Source organism: Triplophysa rosa, linkage group LG17 (genome assembly GCF_024868665.1).
Source record: "Triplophysa rosa linkage group LG17, Trosa_1v2, whole genome shotgun sequence".
NCBI classification, from domain to species: Eukaryota; Metazoa; Chordata; class Actinopteri; order Cypriniformes; family Nemacheilidae; genus Triplophysa; species Triplophysa rosa.
In genome coordinates, this window is record NC_079906.1 from 22204336 (window position 1) to 22218885 (window position 14550).

The window sequence follows — 14550 nt, forward strand, 5'->3', positions numbered from 1 at the left end:
TCGCAGGAGAGTTTTGCTTGAGCAGCGTCTGATAGCACCCGCCTCCCTTCTGCTACATAAGCGAAACCTGCGAGTGCGTGAAGTGTCCAGTTCCACACTTCATATTTTTGGATGATCATCCGGGTACTTTAAGTGCACTTCTTTTTTGAGAATGTGCAATGTGAACGCACTTCTCACACTATTTAAACTACAAAATGGCGTAGAATAGTGCATACGTGCGCGATTTGGGACGCACCTGTGGTTCTTATGGCTCTAGCGCCTCTAGAGGGCACGAGCTTTAGTTGAGTGGTCACACTTGATGGATGTAAAACAATACATTTTGCTATTTTACCTCAGAATCGATTTTTAATTCAATGGTTTTAGACTGCTACCGTATTTGTATTTCAGATACTTTTTCTCTTAATTATTAATATTTAAAAACAACTATAGCTTTCGATGTGTTGCAGATATATCCAAGAAGACAAAAACACCCTGCAAAAATAAAATTTAAGTTTGTGAAGATTAACAGACAAACACCATAAACACACTGTACTCATTTTAGAAAAAAGTAATCAGGAGTAAATTATTCAGTGAATTAAAACATCACATTTATTTTGATGTATTGTATGAATTGAAACAGTAACCAAGACTGACAGAACAACATGTGTGACAGTGTTACAGGAGAAAATAAAAATACGCTTAGCTGTTTTCACATTGGGTAAAATTTAAGCAACAGTAAAATAATGATTCAGACAGAGCAATAAAGGGAAAGGTTTTATATAATTTTTTGTATGATAAAAGTATCTTAAGATGAACAAAAGCAAAACATTTGACCAGTGTAAATATGTGATTAAAACAGATTTATAATGTCCACATTTCCACTGCAAGCTCTTTTGGCACATGGCATTTAAAAGCGGGACACATGGTGAACGACAGGACAGATTATAGTCATCAAAGAAAACATAATCATAGTGAATTTATTAAAACAAATAAGAATATCCTCTACTTTCAAAGTAGTGTTCTTAAAACAGCAGACGAGAGAGAATTGCATTTACAGATCTCTGGCACATTGGATCATAGAAAAGCTTTCATATATGAAACACTTGCTGGTGGAAAGTTCATATGCACTGTATTTGTTTAAATGCATTCATTAAATCACATTCGCAATATTTTTTTGGCAGGCACCCGGAAAGCTGTGCCATTCTAACAGACATTAGGTATCATATCTTAAATACTCTTGATCTGAAAATCACTTCTTCCAGTGACAATACATCTCCATAAACAGAAGAAAGACTTCACCAATTCAATTATTTAATGCAACATTATGGCAAGTTTTCAAACTCACCCTTGAACGTGACTGACGGACCTTTAAGACTTCCATGCAAACAGAACACTACAAGAAAAAAAAGAATTAGTATACTATAGTAAAACAATACAGCAGTTACAATATTGTCTAGAAGTGTCTCTGAGAATGAGAAAGACAATATTAGATTCTCATTTCAAAACCAATCATATACTGTAGTCAAGGGCTGAACATTGCACAATATTGTCACAGCTATGTAGATCATCAACATCACGTCTACAAAGTGGAAAATGATCAGTGGTTATTCAGTTTTGAGCAAAACTGCATTAAAAATAAAAATCTTAAATACATATTTGGCTGGATACTGTAGCTGAAGTTTTGAGTTAAATACAACAGATCTTTACTGACAAAATCGGTGACATGCCGGAAAAAATGTGATCGTTGCATATTTATGTACTTCATTAAAAATGCATTACTCTAAACAGGATTTCTCATGTTTTTTCTTGTTAACTATTTTCTGTTCAACAGGTCACAGATGCTGTCAATAGAGCTTGAGTTATTAACCCAAAATATTCCATATATCAAATATAACTTCGTATGAATTACATACAGATGTACCAGAAGACCTGTTTGATACACTGTAAGAAACTTTATGATGAAGAAGCAGAACTTCAGCCTTTAATTATAACTTCAACATCCAGGGGAGACTTCATGTATTTATGCTTCATGCAAAACTACACTTTTGGTATAATTTGCATCATTTGTAATACAAAACAAGGCACTAAAAGTCATACATTTATAGAGGTTAAGTTCAATTCTGAAACACTGGAAAATACAAATGCAGCTAGTTTATGATTTTATAGTCTTTATGTAAAATAGAATATTTTTTCTTTTGATGTTGGGGTGAAATATGACTCAGTAATTATCGGCTCCCGTTGAGTTTCAGTTAAAAGGATTTCGCTGTCATTTTTTTGATATATTCTTCTGGTTGTGTGTCAAACCTCTGTGTACATAAACCTCCACACGTCTCGTTCGCCTCTCCTCTAACCGGCTCATCCAGTGAGCAGAATTCATCTTCACAGACTTTCTCAAATACAGTCACCTGATCATTTCTCCCTCTGAAAACAACCTGGCTCTCATGAACACGTATCATGTCACCGTCGCTTTAACCTGACCGGCAAAGCCACCTGCACATGTCGAGAGTCATACACCCGTTCAACATGAACAACACACACACACACACACACACACACACGCACACACACACACACACACACACACACACACACACACGCACGCACGCACGCACGCACGCACACACGCACACACACACACACACACACAGAGAGTTGAGATTCTAGCTGAAGAGTTTGATGAAGCAGCCCTGGCAGTAAGGTTTGTCATTCTGCTCTTTGAAGGTTCCCTTGTTCAGCTGCTTCAGGCAGAAGGCACAGACGAAATGCTCGGGGTGGAACTTCTTGCCCATGGCTGAGATGCAGCGGCCCGTGATGGGTTTCTGACAGCCGGAACACAGCGACCCCCGGCGGGCGTGATAATGCACCTCACAGTACGGCTGCCCGTCGTGCTCGAAGAAACTGCCGTTTATGAAGGGTGTGAAACACTCCTGCAACACACGCATCAAATCACATGACACTGATGTATCATGGTCCAACATTAAAGAAATATTTCAACCCCAAACGTATCATTTTGTTATTTTCTCACCTTCATGTTGTGATGGTTACAGTTCACCCAAATTCTGTCAACATTTACTCACCCTCTTGTCATTTCAAACCTGTGTGACTCTTTCTTCTGCAGAACACAAGAGAAGAAGATATTCTGAAAAATGTTGTTGACCGAACAGCGATGGCAGCCATTCAATTGCATTGGTTTTATACAATAGACGTCAATGGGTGGCCCCGCTGTTCGGTTATCAACATTCTTCAAAATATCTTCTCTTGTGTTCTGCGGAAGGAAGTCATACAGGTTCAAATAACAAGAGGGTGAGTAAATGATGACAGAATTTTCATTTTTGGGTGAGCTATCCCATTAAACTTGTAAAACTGTGTTTTTTTTTTAACAGAAAGGGACCATAAACTGATACATTTCATGACCGGAAAATGTTAGAGTTTTCAAAATGAAGGTTTTTGGCACTAAGAATTCTGTTTGGCGTAGAGCTCATTCATAAGAAGCGTGTAAACGCGATATACTCACTCACCCTGCACACAAAACATTCTGGATGCCAGAGGCAGCTAAGCGCTGAGATGTAGTTCTCCAGGATCGCACGAGCGCAGCCGCCACATTTCGGAGCGAAGAGATCAAAGTAATCCTTACGACAGTACGCTTTACCATCCTTCTCATGAAACCCTGAAAAACAGGACACATTACACTCACTGACTCGTTCTAATGTCTGTGAACCGTTGGTTGCAATTCACAACCTCACCGCTAGATGCCATCTAGAGGTGAGGTTGTGAAATGCAGCCAACAGCTCACTCCACCCCTCCCTTTTGAAGCACTACGGTGACTGGCACAGGACTAAGGTGACATCACGTCTTTTCTTTGCCGAAGGAGATCTTGTATTTACGAAACGCATTCCGTAGAGCAGTTTGTCCATTTGAGGCTACTGTAGAAACAACATGGTGAATTCCATGCAAGGAGACCCGCGGTGTATGTAGATAGAAATAGCTCATTCTAAGGTAATAAAAACATAACGCTTCATCATGTAACGTCTTTATACCCCTCCGAAGACATAGTTATGTATTTTATGTTGCATTTCTGTCAATAGATCCTCCAAAAAGTTACACACCGGACCTTTAACAGAATAAACAGTATCTTTAGTAAATATATAAAACAAACTTTTATCTCACCTTCAGGACCGAAGAAAGCTCCACACTGAGCACAGAAGAAATGTTCAGGGTGCCACGTTCTGTCTAACGCTGTTACAACTCTCTGTCAGAAAGACATGAGATGAAAGAAAAGACACCATGTCATATTCTGTCGGGCTGAAAACTTCCACGGATTCGTGCCTCAGTTTTGTAAAAAAAAAGTTAAAAGATTAAAATGATTAAATTTTAAAGTCACCATGAAATCAAAAGGGAAAGTAAGTGTTTTACACGGTGTGGCAGTGATTATTATAAATGATTTATCCGTGCACACCATTATTTTTTAAAGAGTAAATATTCCTTGATTTTTAAGGTCCTATTTTGGTTTATGGAGTGTCCAACAACTAGTTTACATGCATACAAGGTGTAAAAACACTATTATTTTGTTATAATATGCAGTTTTTCTTACCTTACTTCTTGACTGACTCTCAAATGATTTGTTCGGCGAATCATACGTCCTTTCCGCCAGCCTACTCTGATGTGATTGGTCAGATGGTCTAGTCTGCTGTGATTGGTCTACTGCGAATGAGGCTCACGAGCTACAGTGTTTGGGGCAGACCTAGCAAAACGTAGGCTGGGACTAAATGTAGCGAGGTAAATCCGCGGCGGTTCGTGAATGGGACTAGGGCACAACTCGTTTGCGTGAATCAGAGTCGACACCCTTTTTTCCAAGCCAATAACTTTGTTATTCATTCACCTACGACTTTACAACTTGGCAGACTGCTTACATTCACACATTACACACTGCATGAAATGTAATTTACATGATCTTGTAATATGTACTCTTTAAACACGTATTTGCACTCGCAATCTTTAATCAAAAACATTAAGCTCCCTTCCCCCTCTCAACAACAACTCTTCACCACATGACGTAAGCAACAAAAAAAGGGGTAGGGCTATAGTAGAATGTCACAACAGTCTGTTGTGGAGGGCTGGCCATTGGATAGTCTCCAATGGCCGGCCCTCCCCTCCACAACAGACTGTAAACTGGCATTCAAACCTGCCTCCATTTTGTTAGCAATGCCCAACTTACAACAAACCAATCAAACAGGAAGAGCAAAATAAAGCCCCGCCCTACATTCTTTTCTAATTTCAGAAGCCGTTGCACTTGGATATACGTCACGATACAGAAAAGAAGTCGATCGCAACTTCCGTTTCATGGTGACTTTAAAATACACAATTTTGTAGTAAATGTACATTCAATCTTTCCATTTTATTGTCATGACAGGTAAAGTTGCTTTAAATGCAACTTGAAAATGTCTTACTTTAACATGTTTTTGCATAAAAAACCTGTGAAAGTCGTGTAAGTGGTTCTCAAACTTTTCCGTTGTACAGCCCCCTTTATGTAGAGTGCATCACTTTGTGGCCCCCATTATAAAAACGTATAATCTTAAACTTAGAATTTTAATTAAACCAAAAATCAGTTATACATTGCTGGAACATCAAAACTTTTTTGGTTGGTGGTCTTATTTTTCTGATGTTTGATTACATAAAATTTATGATAAATGTCTTTATTTTATATATTGCCACAAAATCTGTGGACCCCCTGGATCCATTTTGGGGCCCCCAGTTTGAGAACCACTGAGTGGCACTAAATGTGTGCGCGTGTGTGTGTACACTCACATCCAGTATGGGTCCATTACAGTAGTAGCAGCGCGGAGAGAATAAATTATGGTAATCTTTCTCACAGTACGGCTGTCCTTCTCGCTCAAAGAAGTTTCTGGAACCGATCTCCTCCTGACAGTGTGTGCACACAAAATGCTCTGGGTGCCACGTGCGTCCCATAGCTGTAACCACCTGTACATACATGATGAATATTTATCACAATATAACCTCTGAACACAATACTCCTGTATGTTTTCTGAGTTTTGCTCTCTAGCTCCCTCACCTGACCCACAATGGGTTTGCAGCAGGCGCCACACACTCCCTTAGCAACTGTCTGAACTCCCAGCTTATGGAGGTCAGACTGCAAACTGCCCAGCATGTTGTCCAGTTTATTGACCTGTGTGTGTGGTGCCTTCCCCTGGGCCATGATCTACAGAGAGAAAGAAAAAACAAACGGAGAACAAACATAAAGAGTCTTTTAGTAATTGAGCAGCTGGTGCTCCTTTAGGTAAGCTAGTGCAATACAGAGCTAACACAGATACACTGTACAAACTTAGCACATACCCTTAAAATGTTCTGAAAATCTTATCTGTATATCTGTGTGTGACAAACTATTGTGCATCTTGGATGACTTTTCGCACCCATTCAAAAAGTTCCATCAAATGACAATATTATAATGTTGTGAAGCGAGTCTAGGGTACAATTCAATCTTGTTGTATAAATTTAAGACATATTTGCAACTTAAATATAACCCAACAGATCCCAAAATGTAACGCAAAAAAAAAAAATTATGGCTGCAAAAAAGGCTACTACAAACACAAACGCACCACATACATACATATATCATACATACAGACACACACAACAACCCAGAGCTCTCAGACACACATCTCATTCATCTCCATCAGTCTGATGACAGAAAGACAGACGCACAGCCAAAAACAGCTCGCCTGCACCTGCATTGGAGGGTAGTGAGGGTCGTATTCCGTCTGACAGCCCACTGACACCAGCACCTTGGGCGGGGTCTTGGGGGCTGGTGGGGGGACAGGATTTGGTGGGGGTACAGAAACTCGCTTTGGAAAGGGGGGTTGAAGTTTTACAGGTTCAAGGGCTGGGGGACTGGGTGGAATCACAAGGGGGCGGGGAGGAGGTGTGGGCTCTCTTGGAGGTGGGGAAGGGGCAGGGGGTGGAGGAGGAGGCAAAGGGGCAGGAGCTGCTTTGACCACAGGGGCACGTCTCGGTTCCTCAGCAGGGGGAGGGGCACGAGGGGCCGGGGGCGACTGGGGAGGTGGGATCACCTTTCTTTGAGGAAGAGGAGAGTCAGGAGGTATGATTATCTAGAGAAAGATACAGATCAGACAAAGAAACAAGGAAAGAAGCAGTGAAGAAAAAGGAACGTGATTACAGAGAAAGTTAAGCAAAAGATTGAATGGAAACTAAATTCATAAAAGGTTCCTTCCTGTCTACCTTATCCACCTCCCTGTTGTGGTCTTCCCTTGAGCGTTTGGGGTTGGACATGACAATGACGCCTTCCGTTAGCCAATCATCTGACTGCTGCTTTTTTACCCTCTCTTTGCGCCCAATTCCCAGCTTGCCTTGGAGTTCCTCAATGAGCCGGTCTTGGGAGTTGCTCTTGTGAAAAATAACGGGACCCATCTTTCTACGTATCAGGCCATCCCGATACATAGGGTGGACATTGGGGATCTCCTTGGTGCGTCTAATAACTGATTTGAGCTGGGACAGTAGAACAAATTCCTTGTGATGTCACATACATCAAGAACAAGAACAGCATTGCAAGCGATCTAGGAAAGCGTTCATGCGCAATCCTTCTGCAGAAATGTTTTCGCTGTTTCAACTGTGGACTAGCTGGATCTTCCACTCATGGTGCTGGTTATTCAATGGTGCACAAAAAAACCCAACAGTGCCAAGCATGCACTCATAGTAACACTCAAGTTTATGTGGTTAACTTACAGTTAGAATTGACCAAAACTAGTAAAAACTAAAGTGCAGTTTTAGAAAGCACAATGAAGTTATGTTTTATTCACATGCTGGCAATAAAAAACACTGCAATCTTTATCTGGACAAGCTCCACACCAATTCTCTTCACCGCATTTCCATTCAACAAGCATTTCAGTCTCATTCGTACATGTCCAGAGGCTGAGATCCTGTCCATCGTGCCAGCCGAATGAACCATGGAAAGATCCATCTGGGCGTCTGGGGTTCCAGGGCAAGACGACGGAGTGAGAGACTCGTCCATCCAGCTCGCTTCAGTCATGGGGGTCATGGAACCATCCGGCCCGTCATACACCAGCTTCAACTCCATGTCAGCCCAGTCCAGATCACTCCTACAGTCCGACTGATCCTCCAGGAGCCCGTCCCCTAACTCGCTCTCCGTGTTTGTGTCTGGATGAATCTCGCTGCGATCCGCCGCAACTATCGTGGCCTCATATATCTCTGGTTGGGCCTCTGAAGTGAGCCGTGGAGCCACGGAGGCTGGGATTGGATACGCCATCTCAGGCTTGCTGAAGCTCATGGCTAAAAGTTTATCCAAGGCATCATCAAGGGATGGCTCACGGTTTGCTGATATTGGTTTTGGGCTGGGGGATTTGGTGACTGCTGGAGATGAGCCACGGGGGAAGGTGAGAGGGGGTGAACTAGCTTTGGAAAATGAAAGAGATGATGAAGTTTGTGCTTCGAAGACTGAGGGAAAAGGAGACGCGGCAGACCTTGGAATAGATGGAACTGGACTAGAGGTTGAAGGTTTACGTTCAGAGCTGGATATATACAGACCAGCAGACGTTTGAGTCACCAATGGACTGACTCTTTCAGGAGTTCTGCTGACAGCTGGAGAACATATTGGACTTGGAGACTTGGTTATTGGAGAATAGGACTTCAGTTTAGCAGAAGAGTTGTCAGGGCAGGGGTCATGACCTCCATGTAAACTGAAAGGAACATTGGAAGTGCTGGAGGTAACAGTCTGGGACAGCACGACTATAGAATCCACCTGGGAGGTGAGGAGGGAAGAAGAGACGTCAATGAGAGAATCTAGATCTACATCAGCTACCGGAGAAAACCGTGGACTGGATGCTGCGGGAGGAGACCGTCTAGAGGAAGGGGCTGGCTTTGGGACAACAGAGGACAGTGGAGGGCCGGTCCCTGGTACACCAGAATCTTCCTCAATGTGCAATTCAAAGTTAACAGAAGGGGAACAGCGGCTTGGTTGTGCTGGGTGGGTAGGGAACAGGGATTTGGACACTGTGGTCGTAGGAGGCAGGTGGATTTCAGCAATGGTAGTGGTTTGATCAAACAGTGGCTCAGAGTTCAGGGAACCCAAAGAGCTTGGCTGGGGGAAATAAAAAGGGTGTAGGAGAAGAAAGAGGAGAAAAAAGAGATTAAGGTAGGCAGAAAGTTAAAAACAATAAAGCTTTAATGAGATGCATGATACAGCTGATAAGGAAACAAAACATTAAAGCTTTAATGAGATGCATGATACCGCTGATAAGGAAACAAAACATTTTTGGATTAAAGAAATGAGAGGAACAGACATCAAGCAGGAGACGCTGTACAAATAAACAAACTGATAAACATGGCCGAGGTCAGATAAAGACCAGCCATATTGTTGAGCAGTAAGCCCTGAAAATAGATTACCCAAACAACATAGTTTAGCACACATTCCCAGACCCGATGTCTCTACTAGTCACATACACTCTTTCATACCTCACACACTCTCAGATTCACAACCAGCAGCACACAAACACATGTGGACGCGTACAAGTTCTGTACCTTAAAATCGGACAGACAGGCCATGAGCTCATCCAGTTCTCGTGTAGCGGAGGTGGCAGATATTCGGCCCTGCTGCTCTGAGGGCGTGTCCAACTGCCCGTCCGTCAAATCACAGGTCAGAGCACAGGTGTTAGGCCTGTTTACATAAATCACAGCACTACATTAAAATCTACACATATCAAAGCTGTTCACCTAGAGATGCGCACGCTGGTGATTTCTTACGTTGGGGATGGCACGGAGCTCTCCAGCTCGTTCAGAAGACTCTCCATAGTGGGACGTCCATCCCCCGTCCCCTTCGTCTGAGGCTTGTCCTGGGATGCAGGAGTCAGTATGATGCCTGGATGGGCTCCATTTTCTTGGATGTAATGGGCAACACTGCAGGGTGGCAGTGGAGGAGCTGCGTCTTCTACAGAGAGAAAGTCACAGGGTGCCACTTGAAATAATCGGATGGTTTTTCAGACACACGCAATTTACAAGATTATCTACAATGACCAAATGCTTTTGTCGTAATGGCAAACCAAACAACCATTTGAACTGTTTAGCTTTTAGGCAAACAAAACATATTGCAAGTATAATCTTTATTGAATCTGATAATGGGATATTTTGGCTTAGTTTTCATGCAGTGATTTCAGTGTAAACAGGCCTGAAGTGTGTGTGTGCACCTGTCGTAGAGAAAGACGGAGCGTTCTGCTGGACGGCGTTGAGTTCCAAAAGCAGGCGGTCCAGCTCAGACAAGTTGCTGCCCAGCGCAGAAGTCATGACTGCTGACGAGGAGTCCGAGTGCTTCTGCTTGTTAGGAAAACTGGTCAAAAAGATGGGACAAAGTCATACATTACATCATTTTACATTCATAAGAGACACAATACAGAACCCAAAGGTTGGTAGGTGTGACAGAGCGCCGGAGGACCTCAAGCTCAACTCTCACCTGTAAACGTGGTCTTCTTCAGAATGAGAGGCAGGTGGGCTGCTGTCCCGGGACAACGTGACTTTATGAGCCGAACCCAAAGACTGATTTCAACAGAAGAGAAAGAAAAGGCACAGCCATCATTACAAATGTAATATGGAACTATTAAACAATATGCTTATGTTTCAACATAGTTTGTGACAAACCTGTTGTGAGGAGTGTTGGGAGTCCGTCCGTGGTGAGAGAGAGCCGTTCAGGGCCTCAGCTGATGGTGGAGGAGGCAAGGGTGGAGGGGGAGAGTCATCCTGAAAGAGGTGTCCTCCGGTGGGGAAGGAATACGGCGTCTCCTCGGGCAGAAACACCGGACACTTGGAGATATGTGCGGTGGAAGACTCGAGATCTGCAAGCAACGCGTCTGTGCGGAGAGAAGAAACGAATCCTTTAGCACGTGATCTAAATGCACACGTCTGTTTAAGGAACTACAATAATATTACGTAATCGAAAACGTAAAAAGGGTGTTAACACAACAAGACCATAAGAGAAAGATGAGCAGGCTTAAAAATAAGCATGAGATTGTGTCCAAACACAGATACAATGTTTGGACGTGTGAGTCAGAGGAGCATTCCAACCTCTCTAGCCATCCTCAATCATGTTACTAAATACAGTCCTTCAACAGCAGCTCTGCCAGTCCTGCACCAACAACCCCACACCCACCTCACCAGAGTCCTGCAAACCAGTTCTGTTCTGTGTCCAATCCACAACACAAATCAAAGGATTATGAAAGAAACGGCTTTGCCTAGCTGCATAGCTCAGGAGATTTGATGGAGTTCTCAGTTGGGTTTCATTTAAGTATCAATTTAGTCTCTAAAATTGCTTTGGAGAAATAAAAACAGAAACGGAGACAAAGGTTGAAACACATGGAGGAGTATGGAGGTGTTTAAATTTAAATCTGAATTTGAGTACATTTGAAGAGAAATGTTTGAGATATTTAATAATATTGACTTTTGATTGCAGACTTGACAAATCTGAGCTCAGTTTGACACACTGTTGAAAGACCTACAGTCCATTTTATCTCATTGATGTCTAAGAGCTATAACTGAGATATTAAAGAGATCTCATATGTGATTTTTATACCTGTGGGTGCGCTAAAATCTGATTGGATGTGTCGATATGCAAACTGTGACTGTAGTTAAACTGAATTCTGATAAATTCACTCTTTCATTCGCCTTGTTGAAAAAAACAGCATATGCTGGTTTGGTATGTTTTGATGCTGGTTTAAGCTGGTCATGTGCTGGTCCTTAGCTGGTTTAAGATGGTCAAACCAGTATCAAAACATACCTAACCCAGCATATGCTGTTTTTTCCACATGGTGGCTTGTCAATTTGTTGTGCAGGATTTTTTTTCCACTTTTTTCAATTTATTGAACAGAGACGGACAGATCAGATATCCGACGATTCTGTCTCTATGTTCTGTTGGTTTGGTACAGTATAATATCTGTTGTGATAGACCACAGATAGCCTGTCAACACATCCAGTTAAGCTATGACTACATATAATACGACGAGAGATAATTATAATTATAATAAGCATATAATACCATGAAAAGCATTCAGGTGTTACTTTTTAGTTATATCAGTCCATACCGTATGGAAAGACTGGCAGAGACACAGATAAATTACACATTGCTGTCAGAGTTTAGAATGACCTAACCATAATAAAATAAAGCACTGTTCTCATGCATCCATCCACGCGGTCAATAATAGCCCGGCGACACGCAGTCGTCACATACCGTACATCAGAAACAGAGATCTGTATGCATGCACGGGACGCACACTCGCACACCAAAACCTGGAACTCTTCCACAGGGTTTATATGAGTGAACACCTCAAAACCAACCTCACACTAGACAGATATAAGAAAACCATGACGTCTGAAGATTAGCTATGAGTATGAGGAGATAGTAAATGAACACCATCACAGACTGCTCTTGGACACACAGAGGCTTCGATCTAGAGTCATTCTTTATTCGCTCATTTACGACCCGCTTATGATTCTTCAGTGGAAAACAAAAGAAGATATTTTGAGAAATGTTTTTGGTTTCGTGTTGTTCACACAATGGAAATCAGTGGGGTTCGGTTCTTCAAAATATCTTCTTTTGTGTTCTGCAGAAGAAAGTCAGACAGGTTTGGAACGAAATTAGAGAGAATTTTTGGGTGAACTGTCCCTTTAATGCGTCGTTGTTCAAGTCAGAAAAGGTTCAAACATCAGTGGACTTTCACACAAATACATATACTGGGATCCAAAATGTGAGACCACATTCAAAATAAAACAAAGCTTATAAGGAAAATCAAACGCATTTTCTGTGTAACTTTTCATATAAAGTATAAAAATGCAAAATATTGGCATTGTCAATAGTGGACATTCGACAGCTCTGTGTCAGTTTATTCGGAATCGGATGCATAAGTGGATTGTAAGTGAAACTGTGGCAAACACTCGAGAGAGACCCGGAGTGCCCAAAAGAGAAGAAAAGTGAACCTGCGTCCAGTTTCTCACATGCTTTATTCACACATTTCAAACATAAAAATGTATGCTTACTAAGAAGAGTTGAAAATCGTAAATCATATGAATGCACACACAATTATTTTTTATATATATATCCCTGATTGTAAAGTTGTATTTTATATATATGAAATGTTTTTAAAACATTTTCAAAAATCATGTTTTTTATTATGTTTTATTGTGTTAGTTAGCTGCATTTTTTTTGTAATTATAGCTTAAATAAAACAAACCAACTGCAGTTAATTGGAATGCACAATAAAAAAACATGTTTTTTTAATATATTTTTCATTCTGTGTTAGTGTGATCTGTATACACCATGGGTCTGAGAGTAACGCAATTTCAATCCTCTATGTATGTACTGTACATGTGGCAGAATTGACAATAAAGCAGACTTTGACTTGGACTTATTGCGTGTTTTGTTAATGTTTTATCAGAAACACTCTACAAACATCTCGCTGATGAATTTGCTCTATTTTTACCGGTGAAACACAGTACCGTCATCTGCCGTACTGGTATAGAAGTTCATACGTGTCAAAGCGTATCTCACACACATCACATGACAGGTTTCATGCAGCGATGTGTATACTGACAGGACAAAAAGTGTGTACTCACAGAATTTAGAGCATATTCCAGAATGTATTCCAATCTAGAGTCACACCTGAGTGTGAGCGCACGACTCTGTGTGTGCGTGCGTGTGTGTGTGCGAGCGAGAGAGAGACAGAGAGAGAGAGAGATAGAGCGAGAGAGAGACAGAGAGAGAGAGAGACAGAGAGAGACAGAGAGACAGAGAGAGAGAGAGGGTGGGCACAGCAGTGTTCATTAACCCTTTCTGTCCCACACAACCAAACTTTAAACACAAACAGTCAAAGGTTTAGACATAGTCTTATAATGACAGTCAATTCATCATTTTTATATTAAAAAATGTAGAGAATTATAATAGCGGTTCACTCCCTGCTCATTCTCTCAATCATGAGGTGCATCTTGGGATGCGTTTAAACATTATCGAAAGAGTTTCCATGTGTGCTGGACACATGTATGCAACTTATTCTTCCACTATTGCGACGACATCACATTTTCATATCACGATAATCACAAGTCCTTTTATTGAAGTTTATGTATTATCAAGGTATTGCCCTGCATTTGAAGATAAATTATCTTTATTTTTGTTTTTAATGAGGTTGTTACTTTAAAAAAACTAAATGATAAAAAAACTACACATAAAGAGTATTTTTAAATGAAAACTTAAATGAAATACAAATAAATTAGTATTTGTATTTAAATAAACAATGATTTATAGACAGCTGGCACAGAATGGGTGTGTTAAACATAGGCATGGGTTTTGTTAGAACATCCTGAATCTTGACTTATTGATGGAAAATACGCTACTGTGATTATCTAGAATTATTCACAGTTTTTTAAATGGCTCACGGTAACAATATTTACCAAATGATCAAATAAAGCATATTACTGAATACCCAAACAAGTCTACTGTCACTCCTCCATTTAAACGGGGGGGGGGGGGGGGGGGGGGGGGGGGGG

General features: G+C 41.3%; 1 protein-coding gene across 1 annotated transcript in view; it reads right to left on the minus strand.

Moving 5' to 3' along the window:
• Positions 1 to 574: 574 nt before the first annotated feature.
• The window catches only part of pxnb (paxillin b), a 29626-nt gene continuing 15650 nt past the window's right edge, over positions 575 to 14550 (minus strand). Inside the window, exons 2-14 of the mRNA XM_057357357.1 lie at positions 10660 to 10868; positions 10475 to 10557; positions 10212 to 10351; positions 9772 to 9955; positions 9550 to 9685; positions 7913 to 9109; positions 7234 to 7500; positions 6723 to 7103; positions 6050 to 6196; positions 5785 to 5958; positions 4147 to 4228; positions 3498 to 3646; positions 575 to 2906 (exon numbers count right to left, since the gene is read on the minus strand). Coding sequence (XP_057213340.1) covers positions 2640 to 2906; positions 3498 to 3646; positions 4147 to 4228; positions 5785 to 5958; positions 6050 to 6196; positions 6723 to 7103; positions 7234 to 7500; positions 7913 to 9109; positions 9550 to 9685; positions 9772 to 9955; positions 10212 to 10351; positions 10475 to 10557; positions 10660 to 10868 — 3416 coding nt within the window. The 3' untranslated portion in view covers positions 575 to 2639. The remainder of the gene's footprint in view (positions 2907 to 3497; positions 3647 to 4146; positions 4229 to 5784; positions 5959 to 6049; positions 6197 to 6722; positions 7104 to 7233; positions 7501 to 7912; positions 9110 to 9549; positions 9686 to 9771; positions 9956 to 10211; positions 10352 to 10474; positions 10558 to 10659; positions 10869 to 14550) is intronic.